This window comes from Ovis aries, chromosome 6 (genome assembly GCF_016772045.2).
Source record: "Ovis aries strain OAR_USU_Benz2616 breed Rambouillet chromosome 6, ARS-UI_Ramb_v3.0, whole genome shotgun sequence".
Classification (NCBI taxonomy): Eukaryota; Metazoa; Chordata; class Mammalia; order Artiodactyla; family Bovidae; genus Ovis; species Ovis aries.
Window position 1 is genome coordinate 44,737,135 of NC_056059.1, and position 16,323 is coordinate 44,753,457.

Sequence of the window (16,323 nt, forward strand, 5' to 3'; positions counted from 1 at the left end):
ATGTCTTGAACCAGCCCTACTATTAAAGCTGAAGTTTAATACGTTCTGAATATCCTAGTTATGTGCTGTTATTCCAATCCTGTTAGGGTTTTGGTTATCTTTCAAAGTATAGGCTTTATTCTGGCATGACTAAACAAGCAAATAAATCAAAACTGTTTCTAGAGGACCCAAAATTCATTCAGCATGACCAAAAGAAATTCCTGGTATCTATTTCACACATCGAGTAAAACCTGAGTAATTAGATTTACTACCTTACAAATACTTACACATAAATAATTCTATGGAAGTGAAGAATGAGGATAGAGAGAAATAACAGCATATAGAGTGATTAAGACATATCCTTTTTGCAAGACAAACCTTGGTCAAGTTCCTGCTTTCTTACTGGTGCTCTACCTTAAATAAGTTCAACTTTCTCTAATGCTGCATTTGAAAAATGAGAATACAGTGGCTATCGTTCAAATTAAATAAAACAATAAATGCACCAACTGCCTGGCACTTGTTAAGTATTCAATGTAGTAAAACTGTACACTACACTCTTAACTAACCTTCACCTAATGAATGAATCTTTGGGAAAATCGATCTTACTGTACAAACATATTAGAATAAACCACACTTCTGTCCCTACCAACTGGGCCAACATAATCTTATGTTACACAGTGATAACCTTTTAGGATAGAAAAGAGAATTGTATGTACATATCCTAAGTTATATGCTTCAGAAAAACTTGAAAAAGATAAATCACATACAAAAAAAAAAAAAAAACATCAAATGTGAGATAACTATAGAGGAGTGAAAGAGGAATTCCAGAAGACTGAACTCTTAAAATTCCAGAAAAGCAACACCTGGGTATTTTGCAAGTGTCTCAGTTTAATCTCCCTTTAACAACTAGACATTTTACTAAGTAATAGAACTACAAAGGGCCCATATTCAAGGAAATGGTGTTGGTTCTACACTAACAGATTGATAAATGAACGTGTTAAGTTTTACGTTAAAATAAAATGTTTAAAGTTCACATAAAATTTCTATTTACCATTAAGTTTTTAGACTACTCCATTACAATCCAGTCAAGTGACACCTCTATTAAAGAAAAGCTACCTACAATAAAATGCCTACACAAACAGGTTTGTGTGTGGTAATTTCTTCAAACTTATAATGGATCAAGACTTCTCAAAGAGACCATGACCAAAAGTAGTACTTAATGCAATTTTCTACATGTAACTTACTTTTTGTTTAAAGCCCCTATCAGCAGAATACTTCTCTGAATGACAACAGTAAGGAACAAATGACAAGGCTAAAACAGCTTGCATTTATCAGGGATAATATCAGAAGACAGAACCACATATAGTGATTTTTAAAATATTGTTCTTTTCACCACCAAATATGATGAGTCTAAATACTGTAGCCATCCCTCACAATATCAACACTATGAAATGGTTGGTCATCCCCCAAAAAGCCAACAATTTTTAAACATGTTTAGAGTGAAAGCTATTATACTTATTGAACAGCTATTGATTAAACTCATCAAATTACCTTCACCCATGAAAACGACTGTTTTCATCAATTAGTACTTCCATATGACATGGGTACAAAGAGTTGATAATGTATTTTAAGTATATATACAAGTCAGTTTAAAAAATCAAGTTTTTTTTACCTCTTTCAGAGGGCTTCCGTGGTGGCTCAGACGGAAAAGAATCTGCCTGCCACGTGGGAGACCTGGGTTCGATCCCTGGATTGGGAAGATCCCTAAAAAAGGGAATGGCAATCCACTCCAGTATTCTTCTGCCTGGAGAATCTCATGGACAGAGCCCGGTAGACTACAGTCCATGGGGTCACAAAGAGCTGGACACAACTGAGCAACTCACACACCTCTTTCAAGTGATCTGGCTATTTCTGGACTCACCTCTAACTTACACAGCTCACATACAATCCCCTAGCACAATCTAGGTTTACATCACTGAGTAGAAAAATAAAGGCGGCAGCATCCAATCTTATTTGAAGGTGTAAGAAACTGCTGTGTTCCAACAGCAAAGATATCCATTATTAAATAATGGTGAATAAGAATGAAATCAATTACTAAGCTTTTTCTTTCAATGTCCAATATTTGTTTAATAGACTATTAGGCTGTTAGAACATAAATTATTAGAATTTTGAGTTATTTCTTAAAGGGCTAGAGTACGATGAAAAACTCCTAACATTAAGCATGCTATAAACCAAAGCAGCGTGAGAATGTCTACTCCACTTAAAATCCAACTTATCCACCTAGTTAACTTGCCTATCTAGGTCTTGCCATTCTTTTCAGCTCAAATGAAGTACTTCCTCTTCTGTGAAATCATCTACACAATTCATGTGACATTCAAACTACCTTAATTGCTTCACAGCATACCTCCTCTATCAAGTCAAGAGTCAACGACACTGACATAGCTCCTTAATAAACATAATGCTCCTTTCATCTGTAAAAGGATAAAGATTTATATAGGTTCAAGTTTAATTTGACATTCTCAGCAAAAGCATTATCCCATGAGTAACACGAATCTCACTACAGCCACAGCACTACGTACCATTATACTGGCTACAATGAGAACAAACCACTAGATGTGAACAGTCACATGGAAAGGTGCCATATGGTACTCTGAATAATGTGGAATCTAAAATGTTTTAATGAAATTCTAACACTTATAAAAAGCCAAACAGAAAATATCACATCTTATTTATCATATACATAGCTTCCTAGTTATTAACTTACATGTTGAAGATCATCAGCCTAAGCGTACAGCTTTATTTTGGCAAACACCCAAAATACATTTGGTATGTGTTTCAGAGTTAGAGATCTAATCAAGCAAAAGAAACACCTAAGAAATTAACGAGAAATAAGGAAACGATATGGCAACCCACTCTACTATCCTTGCCTGGAAAATCCCATGGACAGAGGAGCCTGGCAGGCTACAGTTCATGGGGGTGGCAAAGCATTGGACATAACTGAGCCACTGAGCACACAAGGAAATTAAATCATTTTTTCAAAATATACTGCTTATTCCTCACATTTTCATAACTTTTGAAGGAAATGATCTCTTAATCTTTACAACAGACTTTACAGAAAGCTACGATGGACGAGTATGTTCTTAGTATTTTCTTAAAAGGTGTTGTCACTATAAGCAAAGAGAGACTTCTATAACTAATCCCTTGCAAGTGCTTTAAATACAAAGGTCAAATGTAATACTATATGCAGACCTTTAGGAAATCAAGTTAGCTTTGTATGAATTAAAAGTCAACAGAATTTTTTTCTAAGGTGACAACAGTGATTTTTTAAGTTTCTATGACAGGAACTTCTGAAGTGGTAAACAACCACATTTATTCTTTACACCTACTCCTTTCTGAAGATCCAGTAAAACTACCTTTCCCTAATTCAGAGATACACTTGAATTAGAACAAAGCCCACCATTAACAGATGCTCGATAAATTAGTTTATAATTGATGTTTATATAATAATCTCTAAAGACCAGATTTGTTTCCACATCTTACCTTCAGCCCTAAAAGAATATTTGGATTCATTCATTCATTTCATATTGACAAGTAATATCAATGTTTAATTCAAGCTAAAACCCCTACATTGTAATTCAAATACTGTATTAAAAGGGACTATATTAAATTAGCTTTGTAAGTCCATTTTAAATTAACCAGTTAACAAAATACAACAATTTCTCACAGTGAAAATCTACCACCACTATCAGCAGCAGCAAGAGAAGAAATGTTGACTTAGCACTTGCTATGTTACAGGTATTATTCTAAGGGACACACACAAATTACATATTTGATCTGAGAACAATCCTAAGATGTAGCTGTTACTGTCAGTCAGCTCCATCTTCTGAAAGCAGTAAGCTCAAGGAGGTTAATTAACGTGGACAAAATCACAGCCAGTAAGGGACAGACTAGGACACAACTAGGCACCATGATCCTAGAGTCTGTGCTCCACAATCTATTTCCTTTTGATTCTTTTCTCAAGTCAAGTTTTTAGAACAAGACTGCCTTGTTAGAAATTCACTCTGGAAACTCTAAGCAGTCATGCAGCTGGTCCTTTGAACTGTTTCCTGAGGTCCCAAAGAATCTGCTATGGCAATGGCTGGTAAATCCTCCCCAAGTAGCAACCTTAGAGGTTCTGTTACACTAGGCTCTTGTATTTGTTATGTACTTTTAGATTCTCTTTCATCTTCTCACCTCGACTGCCTTTGGGAAATTAAAAAGTTCCCCAAGTTTCTGAACCATGTTCTGTGAAATAGTACTTCTTTAGCTGGCTTGTTCAAAACACCTCTCCCTCAGGTTTTACAAAGGGTTTATCGTATCTTAAAACCCAGGCTGTTTATTTCCCCCATCACTCAATTAGATCTAGACTATGCCCTACCTTAATTGTTCTTGATTTTCCAGCAGCTTGTCCTTAAGTTATATAAAAGATAAACATCTCAAGATGCTTACCTACCCTTACAGAGCTAACATCATGTGTCCTCCAAGAAAGAGCTGCAACACTTTCTGCTTCATATACATTATCCCAGATTGAGTTCTTAGCCTTCTGACAAATTCCAAAACTGAAATGAAACTGATACTCAAAAGCAAACGATTCAGAATAAAAGGTAAATGACATACACCAAATCAACCTATCACTGTACCTTCTCCACCAAGGCAAGTTTAAACAATCAAGGAAAATGTCTTTCTGTGAAAGCTCTACCCTTTCCACAATTATGTTTACCGATAGTCTACATTGTGACAAATTTTCACACTCTGCTGCCCCTTCCATGTCATTTTTTTTTTAAATAAAGGATCCATGCAGAAGCATACAAACTCCCTTCCCAACGGGTTTATGTTACTATCAGGTTAAGAAAAAGAATCAAACCAATCTCTGATTATCCATACTGTCTATAAACCAGTCCTGAACCATCTCAAAACTGATCTGCCTTAGAAATGCTGACTTACACAAATCAGTGTAACATGAAGTAACATGAAGACTACAGTGCCTTCAAGTAAAAAGTATGTTTTTCATTCAGAAAAAAGGGTTTTTTAAAATGATGTTTTATTGCTACTCCTGGCACACCATTACTTTTACTTCAGTTCTTGACTGAAATTCTGCCGTCTCTTTTCCAGCCTCAAGTGAATTCTCAAGTCATGCTTTCAAATACACTCCAAAATTCTTTCAAAGCCTAATCATAATTTGAAATTTTATATTTACTGTGTATTTGCTTTGTGTGGACGGGGACAGTTTTACTTTTACTACTATACCTAGCACTGCCCAACACACAGAAGGTACTCAGTTATTAGCTGACTGAATGAATGACTAAGCATCACTTGCGTAAGTTAAAGCTACTAGGTTCCCTCGGTATCACACTCTCAGTAATTTTATAATTTGAGGAAAAAAAACAAAAAGGAAGCATCTCACCAAAATAATAGTGAAATTAGCTACCAAAATAATAACGTAAATATTAACTATTTTAACTACCTCATTGAGGTACGCCGCCCCCTTCCAGTAACTTCCATTCCAAGATGGCCAAAGGAACATACATATATTGCAAAAGCAATACTTTAGGAGAAAAAAAAGATGGGAGCAGGCAAACACACAACGAATTATAAAAACCATTTCACAGTGGTGGTTTTGAAAAGTAACTTGACTAGAGCAATACTAAGACCTAGAATGTAGACACACGTGTGTCCCAAACACAGGAGAAACTACCTTTGGACCATTAGCGTATAAAGATGAAGCAAAAGTAGTCTCAAACAAATTAATTAGTAAATCAGCATTTATAGTGTACACAATGAATCAGGAAGGATATGGTTAAATTCTCAGCCTCTCAAGCAGAATCTTGAGTTAGTCCTCGTCACCATCCTTCTACAGTGAAGATTAAAGGCTTCTTCTGACTATAAAGTAGATCCATAGGCATTTTATATCTACACATGAGAACAGTTAATGGAGGGCTCAAATAGTTGTCTAATAGTTGTCTGATGTATTCACTCTTCCTACCCAATTAACTACGTAACTAATTCTCATTAAGTTAAAGCTTTAGCTATTTTGAACATCTGGGTTCTCAAAAAACAAGTTGATAGATGACTACACAAAATATATCTAGGGATTCATAGGACACTGCACTTAATAAAACTCTCCCATTAGTTAAAACTACCATACTACTCCATACTAATAGGATGTGATATCACTTAAAGACAATACTAGGTTACCTTCTAGCTCTTCAGAAGATTCCAGAAGAAATTTCAATAAGCTTACCCTATAAGAATTAAGGTTTCTTTTTAAATTTAAATAAAGCCACTAGAAACCATTCCGAAAAAAAAACATCACAATGCCAAAGATAGAGCTCTCAAATCTATTGTCATTCATTCCCTATTAACTGAACCAAAATCTTTCCCAAGCATGTATCTTTTGAAAGCCTACCAATAAACATTTACACATTTTGCCCTAACATTGCATGTAACATTCTCATCTCCCAATTCCTAAATTCTGCTCTCCCTGCTCAACTGTGGCTTACTTAAAAAAAAAAAAAACTCAACACACAGTAAATCAAATGTCATGATATTGTTTCTCCTAAAGGTGAGCAAAATCTGCACTTTATTGTCCTCAATTCCTGGACATTATCTAATCTTAAAGTAATAAAAAAAATAAGTTTAGATTTTAGGTAACGCTTTTGTCAATTATACTGTATTTACATCTGATAAATACCATGACTGTCACTAAAAATTTATTCAATAAAGATTAAGGTTTAAGTCAAAAATACACCTCATAAAGTTACAAAGACAAGCTGACTCAAGTAAACACTTAAGTTCAATTGCTATTAACAACTAATTAATAAAGCAATTAATTGGAAATTATAATAAAACAATAAATCGAAACTAGAAAAAACTGAGATGGAATTTGAAAGGTAGCAAGGTTTTGATTATGGAAAAAAATGTTAAGTTGTGATAACACCGTTACATTTAGAGAAATCTTATTTTTGAAACATGCACTGAAATATTTACAGATCGAAAGTATATGATGCCTAGGATTTGCTTATTTTGGGGGACACAGAAATAGGTTGAGATATGGATGAAACAAGATGAGTCAACTTTGAAGATGCAAGACAAATAAATATGAGTTTATTACAGCATTATTCTACTTTTACATACATTTAAAGTTTTCTGTAAAATACACAGCTTCCCCTGTAACGCTGTATCTATCTCTGCCATCAAAGACTCCTGTTGCTGTCTATGTAACATCTTACCCACCACTGTCTTTTAAAAACAACCTCAGGGACAAGACAGTATCAAGACAAAGAACTCATTTTAAAAAATGAAGAAACTGTCATACGCATACACACGGAATAAACAAAAGAGTTTCAAAAGAATTACCATCAGGCAACAAACATCACACTACTTATGCTGAACCCAAGTGTGAAGATGAAGATTAGAAATCAGGGAAGTTAAAGTATTAGAAAGCAGCTCAATATGGTTGTCAATCATATTAGAAAGACATTCAATATGGTGTAACAAAGAGGTTTTTGAGGAGACTCTAATAAGAGTATATTACAAAAGATTGCTCCTTTTAGTTCAAAACATATCCATGGTAACACTAGTGTAATTAGTATCAAAAGCCCTCTACCCCAAATAAATCATATCCCTTCCCATACATCCTTCTTTCTACAAATATTTTTCCTTTACTAAGATATAGCATCTACCTTTCTGTCATACTTAAATGATACACTTCACCTAAGATATAGCACCAAGTAACTAAAATCTGACCTATGAAATTCAATGTCTACTGAACAGCTATATATATTACTAACAAAAAAAAAAGAATCCATATTAAAAAGTCATCTAGTAAGCATAAGAAGGTTTAATCTGGATTATTCTAAAACTGGATAACTTGAGACTCCACTAGCAAGGTCTGCTATCTGGTGGCAGAAAACTAAAAGCAGAGGGGAAATAGTGTCCATTTTTAAAGACAGTACTTACTTAAGAATGGTTTTTGCACTACTGCAGTCTTCAAATCGAATGGAGTAACCAACTTCCTGGCCCAACATCACATCCATTTCATCAGCAACTCTCTGAGCCACACTCATTGCAGCCACTCTCCTGGGTTGGGTACAGGCAACTCCTCTTTTGGGTCCTGGTAATGATCGCATGTACTCCACACACCACTGTGGAATCTATCAAATAATTTCACATTTAAATTAATTCTACTCTGCCTACACATCGAGTATGTTTAACATGAAGTGTTTTATCTCATTCTAATAATTTAAGACAAAATTCAATTTAGGCACATCACAGTTATTATTTATGACTCAAACGTTTAATAGCATGAGCTGTCCAAGGCAAGGAAAGGTCACAGAGAACACTGATATGATGTAAACCACACCTTGGTGAGCTAGGTACACTGAGCTGAATATGCTGTATGGTATCAATGTTCCACCACCAGGCATTTTTCTATACACAGGGGGAAAAAATTCAACTTAGGAAAATTCTAAGTTTCTAACAAACGTTAGTTCCCAAAAATATTCTAAGAAACTGTTAACTTAAATTCTTATACAATTTCAGTTACAAAGTAATGCACATAAAAGTAGAAATAATATCTATTTGCAGTTATAAAGTTGTATCTTTCAATTCAATTCAAATTTGTTATGTTAGGGATTTCCCCAGCAGCCCAGTGGTTAAGACTCCACTCTTCCAATGCAGGGAGCACAGGCTCTATCCCTGGTTGGGTAACTAAGATCCTACATGCTGTGAAGTACATTCAAAATGTTAAAAAAAAAAAAAAAAAAAAGCTAAGTCAAGAGAATCTAACTCCTATCCCTTTCCCCTCAGAAGTATACACAACAGTAACATCCTAAAGGTTCATTTTAGGAAGATCTTAAAAGTTAACTGTCAATCTCAAACTCAAGAGAACCTAGAGAAGTAGCAACAGCACTTCCCTGAAGGAGTGCAAGCAAGGGTGCAGAAGGGGTGGTGGGGAGACCAACAGATATAAGCAGCTGGTCGTTGCCATGATGACAGTGTATTTCCTGGCTGTTTCACTATCAACAGAAGCTCAGAGATCCTCTAATTTAATGGTTCTTTCTCTACCCACCTACCTGAAAAAGAACCATGGGAAAAATCTTAAGTGCTTACTGCATTCAACTGGAACCCACTGCTACAAAGACACAATGGGTCTCCATCAAAGCCCTCAAGTCTATCTGGTTTTAATGTTACAGAAAACATGGGAGTTTTTTTGGTGTAGAATTTGTACAGTGATATTTGAAGAACACTGGTGGTTGTACTATTATTGCATTGTAGACAGGTTTTCTGCAATTTTAGGATAACTGCTGTCATTGACAAGTATCTGAAAAGGGAAAGGAGAGATTATGCTGCTTCTCTAGGAATGTAAATACACGTATCTTTAAAGAACTTAAAATGAACAAAAATACTAAACTAAAACAGAAGGGCATCTCTGGGCTTGTAAACCAACAGATCGAAGTTTATGTGGCTTTCCAGAAAAGTTTTTTATGTATCTTCATTTCAGCAAACCACCTACAAAGGCAAAATGTACTTCATATGATCAAACAAAATGAAATTCAAATAAACATTCGTTGGTCAATTAAAGTCATTAAAACTTAATTCAGAACTCTCAAAGCAAGAACATTCACAGATTTTTAAATTCACTCTAGTGAAACAAATAGCTTACTTCCACTTTAAAAATAAGACAGGAACGACTTTGGCCAATTCATCAGTTTTTGAACTTTTGATCTCAGGACCTCTTTATACTTTTAAAATAACCCAGAATGCCCAACAACTAATACATTCTTTGTGTTAGGAAATTAAAACTGAAAACTTGTTAAAATATTATTAATTGCTTAACAGTAAAAATCCATTCTATGTTAGCATTAACAGCTTCTATGAAGAAAGTACATCCTAAAAAAACAAAATTTATCAAGAGACTACACTGTTTCAGATCTGCTTATCTCTAATGTCTGGCTTAACAGAACACAGACTCTAACTGCTTCTATTTTGAATGTACTACAGTATTTGTTTTGTTTGAAGTATATGAAAAAAATCTCAGGAACTCTGAAAGGGTTTCAGGAACTTCCAAGGGTTTCTATACAAGATTTGGACCCTGGCTTCATCAATATATTTATCCATATTTCTAAGAATAGCATTAAGAAGGGAAGTACATCATGAAATATGCTACTGACTTGCTCAAGCCAAATATCAGTTCTAAGCCATCCCTTCCCTCAGCTTCCCTTCCTCCATTTGTGACCATCTACCTAAAAACTGATCCATAGCCCTCAGTCTTCTTGTTTTATGTATCATCCTAAGTGATTCTATTTATTCTTCTGACATACATCAAATGTCAATCCCAACCCTAGTCCTACACCTGACCTTATCATTTCATTTGAAGAATGGCTAAGTTTTTGGTATCCTGAATCCAACAAGTTTAAAACCAAAACCACTTCTCACCTTTCTCCAAATACTTAAAAATCCCTCCCACGTCTCCTACTCAACAATAGTAACATCTTAACTCCAATCTTTTTTTTTTCTGGCTACACAGCATGGGAGGTCTTAGTTCCCTAAGCAGGACTGAACTACTGCTCCCTACAGTGGAAGCATGGGGGTTTACCCACTGGCCTGACAGAGAGGTCCTCAATCTGTCCTTTATTCTCCGTTCTACCACCCTATACAAAATCAAATTGTTATGACTTCCTACAAAGCCTGTCATCAACATTCTCACTAAATAGGACATTTCTGTAAAATTTCTTGTCATTTCCCTTCAACCTAAAGGTTCTGCTGGCCCCTTGATCTGTAGCAAGAAAGCTACTGTTTCAGTCTCCCCAGCTCCACCTCCGTCTCCAAACACACACTATACACTCTGGCCAGGGGATATGCTTTCTCTTCTCTCTAAACATATGCCCTTTCTCATACTGTCCCTTTGGCTGAATTAGCTTTAGTTTTTTATTTGGCTATAGTATATGTATACCAAATTGCAATGTGCAATGTCTTCACTATGAATCTCAGTCAAAAGTTAAACTACACAGATTCTGTTTGGAGAACTTCATTTTCTGATAGGCACACACACACACAAAAATTACTCAAAATGGCTGACAATTCTTAATGGTTTTGAGTCAAAATTCAGTAGGAGTATGCCAAAAAAAGTATTTGCATGAAATTCATTATTTGAAGAGTTCCCTTCAAATCCCCCAAATGCCCTGCAACCCTAAGTATCCAAGTATCTTAAGTATTAAAAACAAACAAAAAATCCCAAATACCAATCCAAATAATCACAAACCTCTTGTTTTGAGTTTGCTTGACCTTCTCCATTAACTGCTTCTAAATAAGCTCATCTCTGAAATAATGTTAACCATATAAGACCCCAGGAGGGCAAAATGAAATAACTTTGGCTATGAGACAAAGGTAAAAAGTTTTAAACACTGAACCCAACCGTATATATTATGTAGTCTAGGGCAACCTACTAAACTCATAAATCTAAATCTCATTTTGCTCATCTGTAAAATGGTGATTAACAACTTCCTTGCATGGCTGCTGAAAAAATGAGGTAATACAAAGTACACAGTGCCTGGCTTTACCCAACTGCTGATTAAACAACCACATAGACCACTGAAATAATTATTAAAAACATGAAACTAATAAGTTCAGAGTTACATCATTCCATGTATTTAATTCTTTAAATTTCCACAAGGTGATAAAAATAAACCAACAGTTTTAGTTTCTAACATCAACACTACATTTCCTCCACTTTAAAAGAAATATCATATTCATAAAAGCTCAGTCTTTTAAATAACAAAAACTTTCGATTTGGGTTGCTATTGTAGTCTTCAAAATGTCTCCATGAAATAATAATTTGTGTCATGTAACCTTAAAAAAAGGTTATCTTGTAAATTCAGTACACTCAAATGTGAACACTTATAATAGATAAATAAATACGGAAAAACAGGCCAGTAGGAAACAATGTAATTATCTCAGCATGATGAATAATGATTAAACTCATTCCAACATTTTCCTGAATTTTCCAAATTTCCTACAATAGCCAGGGACTGCTATTTTTGTAAAATTTAAGAAATGTTCTGATAGATCAGGATCAATCATCTGAAAATACGGTTATCTCACTTCTCAAGAGAATGCAAGTTAAAAATTACACTGAAATACCACTTTCCACCTATCAGATCTGCAGAAGTTCAGTAGTACACTCTAGTGGTTTCCCAGATCTGTTCTAATATATGCTCATGGAAGGTTAAACTATGTTGCCTATTGCCTATGGAAGGCTATTTGGCTGTATGCACCAAAATTACAATTAATCCTCCTCTGACCCAGCACTGTCTGGAAATTTATCTCAAATATATACTTGGCCATGCAAAACAACCATCAGAAACAGCCTAGATGTCTACGATATGGGCCTAGCAAATAAGGGCTCATCCATGTTTGAGAAATATCCTAAGTATATCACTAACACAACACTAATATGTGTGTTTAGTTCACGCGTGGGGAGGATGGGGACACTACTGGATGGAGGTCATAAGTAAAGAGATCTCACTTAGCTCTTCTACTTTTTAAAAAGAATAGATATCATTCACACAGTTCAAAACAATTATAAAAACAAAAAGCAATGAAAATGACAAAAACAAAAATCACTCCAATGGTTCAGATCTCTTCACCTTGGCACCCCCAAATATGTATCACCCCAAATTCAAAGTGGGTGGGAGAGTATCACTGTCATAATTTACATAATAAAACTTGGGGGGGGGTATCAAAACCAGCACTGCTGTTTTCCCAAAGAGACTCAGGAAAATAGCTACTCCCTACACAATCTCTACCCTGTAAGTCACTAGAAAGTGCTAAATACAGAAAGCAGCTATGCCTCAAAATATTCTGACAGCCCAGCCAATGAGAATAACTGCCAGGACCAAATCCACAACATTCAGTAAACACAAACATTAGTAAAGTCCGTACATGGCATGCAGTGACTCACCTGTGTTGTTTTACCAGACCCAGTCTCACCAACAAGCACAAAGGACTGATGTCTAACCAGAATATCTGTAAACCTATCCTTGTATTCCCAAACAGGGAGCTGAAGTCGTTTCTTCAGAATATCATAGTATCGAGGTGTGTGGGGTAAGTTGGTAAATGGATTAATGCACTGTGGAAGTGACGTGTGTCCTGCATGTCCGGTGTGTGTTGAATGCGCAGAATGTGTCGAATGTGTTGAATGTGCCGAGTGGGTTGAGTGAGCTGAATGGGAAGCTTTTAAAGGTGGTAATCCAGCACTGATAAGCATAGCATTTGTCGAAGCTCGCAATTCCTTCTCCTTTTCTTTCTCCCTTTCCCGCTCTCTATCTCCTCTATCTCTTTCTCGGTCTCGATCTTTAGACCTATCTTCACGGTCACGGTCTCGATCCCGATCCTTCCTAAAAATAGAAAAAAAAAAAAAATCTTACAATTCAGATTCCAAATTCTATGCAAAATTTTCACAGCAACATTATAGTCACAAGAAAGTAAACGTCCAACAACCAAATAAAAAAACTGCTATAAAACTCAAAAGTACTAGAAACAATGAAAAAGAACTTTTAATCAAGGATTCTCCATTCATAACCATCTTTCCCTTCTTTGATGATGATTCAAATTCTGCTAAGAACAGTTTCTCTCCACTTTTACCCATCAGCTGAAATAACACAAGAACTCGTTTTGCAAGTAAAATCCTCTCTTTCTTAGAAGATAAAGAGTAAGGGCAGTGTGGGAAAAAGGCAGGGACAAATTAGGCAAAGAGAATAGCATCAGTCCTTCCCAAACTCTCCTTCAGGTTAGGTTATGTGAAAATGTATTTTTGCAGTGAAAGTGTACTTAAAACTTAACAAGAAATAAATCTTTTATTGCTTCTGCCTCACAGATAATTCTACCTCATATTACAGTCACACAAATATTAGTTGAAGAACTAGTAAGTTTGTTTTCTTAAGTTATAGTTTCCAAATTTTGTTCAAAAAGCATATATTACTCTACAAGAAAAACTAAAACTTTTTACTCTGGTTTTCACTGTTTACTCTTGCATCTATCATTAACAGTAATAGTAAAACATTGAAAGTACCCTGTAAAACCTATGTATGCATTAATCATCCATAAAGTGAAAAGTAGCCCATTAAAAAAAATCATTGGTTATTATTAAGTTGTTTAAAATTTTAAAATTACGCAGATGACCACTATATTAATCTTAGGTCATTTAGTCAATTCTATTATCTACTTTTAATTACTAACTGTTGTGTCTTAGTCGCTAATTTGGGTCCAACTCTTTTGACTAGAAACAATCCATAATACAGTAAGAATTTTAAAATTATCTGTTTATTAATTCTACTAATCTAGTGTGTGTGTGTGTTCTCAGTCGTGTCCCACTCTGAGACTCCATGGACTGTAGCCCGCCAGGCTCCTCTGTCCATGGAATTTTCCAGGCAAAAATACTGGAGTGGGTTGCCATCTCCTACTCTTGGGAACTAATCTAGTTTATTTCAGACCAAATTCTACAGCAGACAAATGTACAAGGTATTTGGACTCAGACTTGAAACAGTGAGGCAACATGGAACCATGAAACAAGCCGCTAAATACGTCACTGTTCCTTATCCACCACACACAAAAGTCATGAATTTCCGATGCCCCAATTATCGGCAGCAGACAAGGGAAGACCATTCATTCTCTGTAATAGCATATTGGCTGGAAAAGTTACTCCCCTTAGGAGAACAGAGCTAAAATGCTGAACCCAGCATGAGTTACGATGGTTCCCCAATTACAAAAAATGATAAGCTGACCAATTTTATTTGTTCTTGTCCTTTCGAAAATAAAGTTCTATTCTACAGAAACTTGCCTAGAGAGAAAAATCTTATTACACATACACAAATATTCACACACACACACTTTTCACATAAAATCTTTTCATACATGTATCTATAAAAAGTGACTTCTCCCTTCTCCCATCCCAGTGTTCACCTCTCACAGAACTATAAGATATACAAGCTAAAACTGAAACTTCTCATCCCATCCGGTATAAAAAGAAAGAAATCAAAGGAACCTAAAGGATAATCTACCTATCATACAAAATGAAGCCCCACCAGTTCAGAACTTAAGCTTCCTGGCCTATCTTCAAAATAAACCACCAACCATCCTTTCTTTGGAACTCTGCATTCAAGTGGGTATATTTTTCCTTTTCTCCTTTACTTTTCGCTTCTCTTTTCGGGGCTTCCTTGGTGTCTCAAAGGATAAAGCGTCTGCCTGCAATGCAGGAGACCCGGGTTCGATCCCTGGGTTGGGAAGATCCCCTGGAGAAGGAAATGGCAACCCACTCCAGTACTCTTGCCTGGAGAATCCCATGGACAGAGAAGCCTGGCGGGCTACAGTCCACAGGGTCGCAAAGAGTCGGACACAACTGACTGACTTCACTTCACTTCTCTTCTTTTCACAGCTATTTGTAAGGGCTCTTCAGACAGCTATTTATTTGTATCCGGTCCCATCACTTCATGGCAAATAGATGGAGAAAACAGTGGCTGACTTTATTTTGGGGGGCTCCAAAATCACTGCAGATGGTGACTGCAGCCATGAAATTAAAAGATGCTTACTCCTTGGAAAGAAAGTTATGACCAACCTAGACAGCATGTTAAAAAGCAGAGACATTACTTTGTCAACAAAGGTCCATCTAGTCAAGGCTATGGTTTTCCAATAGTCATGTATGGATGTGATCTGGACTATAAAGAAAGCTGAGTGCAGAAGAATTAATGCTTTTGAACTGTGGTAATGGAGAAGACTCTTGGAGATCCAACCAGCCCAACCAGATCAATCCTGGGTGTTCATTGGAAGGACTGATGTTGAAGCTGAAACTCCAATACTTCGGCCACCTGATGTGAAGAGCTGACTCATTTGAAAAGACCCTGATGCTAGCAAAGATTGGGGGCAGGAGGAGAAGGGGACAACAGAGGATGAGATGGTTGGATGGCATCACCAACTCAATGGACATGAGTTTGAGTAAACTCCGGGAATTGGTGATGGACAGGGAGGCCTGGCATGGTTTTCAGGGGCCTTCTTCACCAGAAACTTCATTACCAAAAACAACCACAACAGAGGAAGGAATAAATACATTCTGAAGACAAAAAGATTAACTGCTGACCACATACTGGGGTTTAACCCTGATGTAAGTGTAAAAGGAGCACCGAGATCACAGTTGCATATCCACCGGAAAGGTATAAGCCTCAGTGTACTAATTTGCAAAGTGAATAGTATTAAGAGTCTCTTAGATTAAAACAAGAAAGCAAATTCAATCACTTTGAAATGTTGCCTATG

At 36.0% G+C, this 16,323-nt stretch overlaps 1 protein-coding gene across 1 annotated transcript in view; it reads right to left on the bottom strand.

Moving 5' to 3' along the window:
- The window catches only part of DHX15 (DEAH-box helicase 15), a 55,135-nt gene that overhangs the window by 34,269 nt on the left and 4,543 nt on the right, over positions 1-16,323 (bottom strand). The window contains exons 2-3 of the mRNA XM_004009739.5: positions 12,980-13,415; positions 7,978-8,171 (exon numbers count right to left, since the gene is read on the bottom strand). Coding sequence (XP_004009788.1) covers positions 7,978-8,171; positions 12,980-13,415 — 630 coding nt within the window. The remainder of the gene's footprint in view (positions 1-7,977; positions 8,172-12,979; positions 13,416-16,323) is intronic.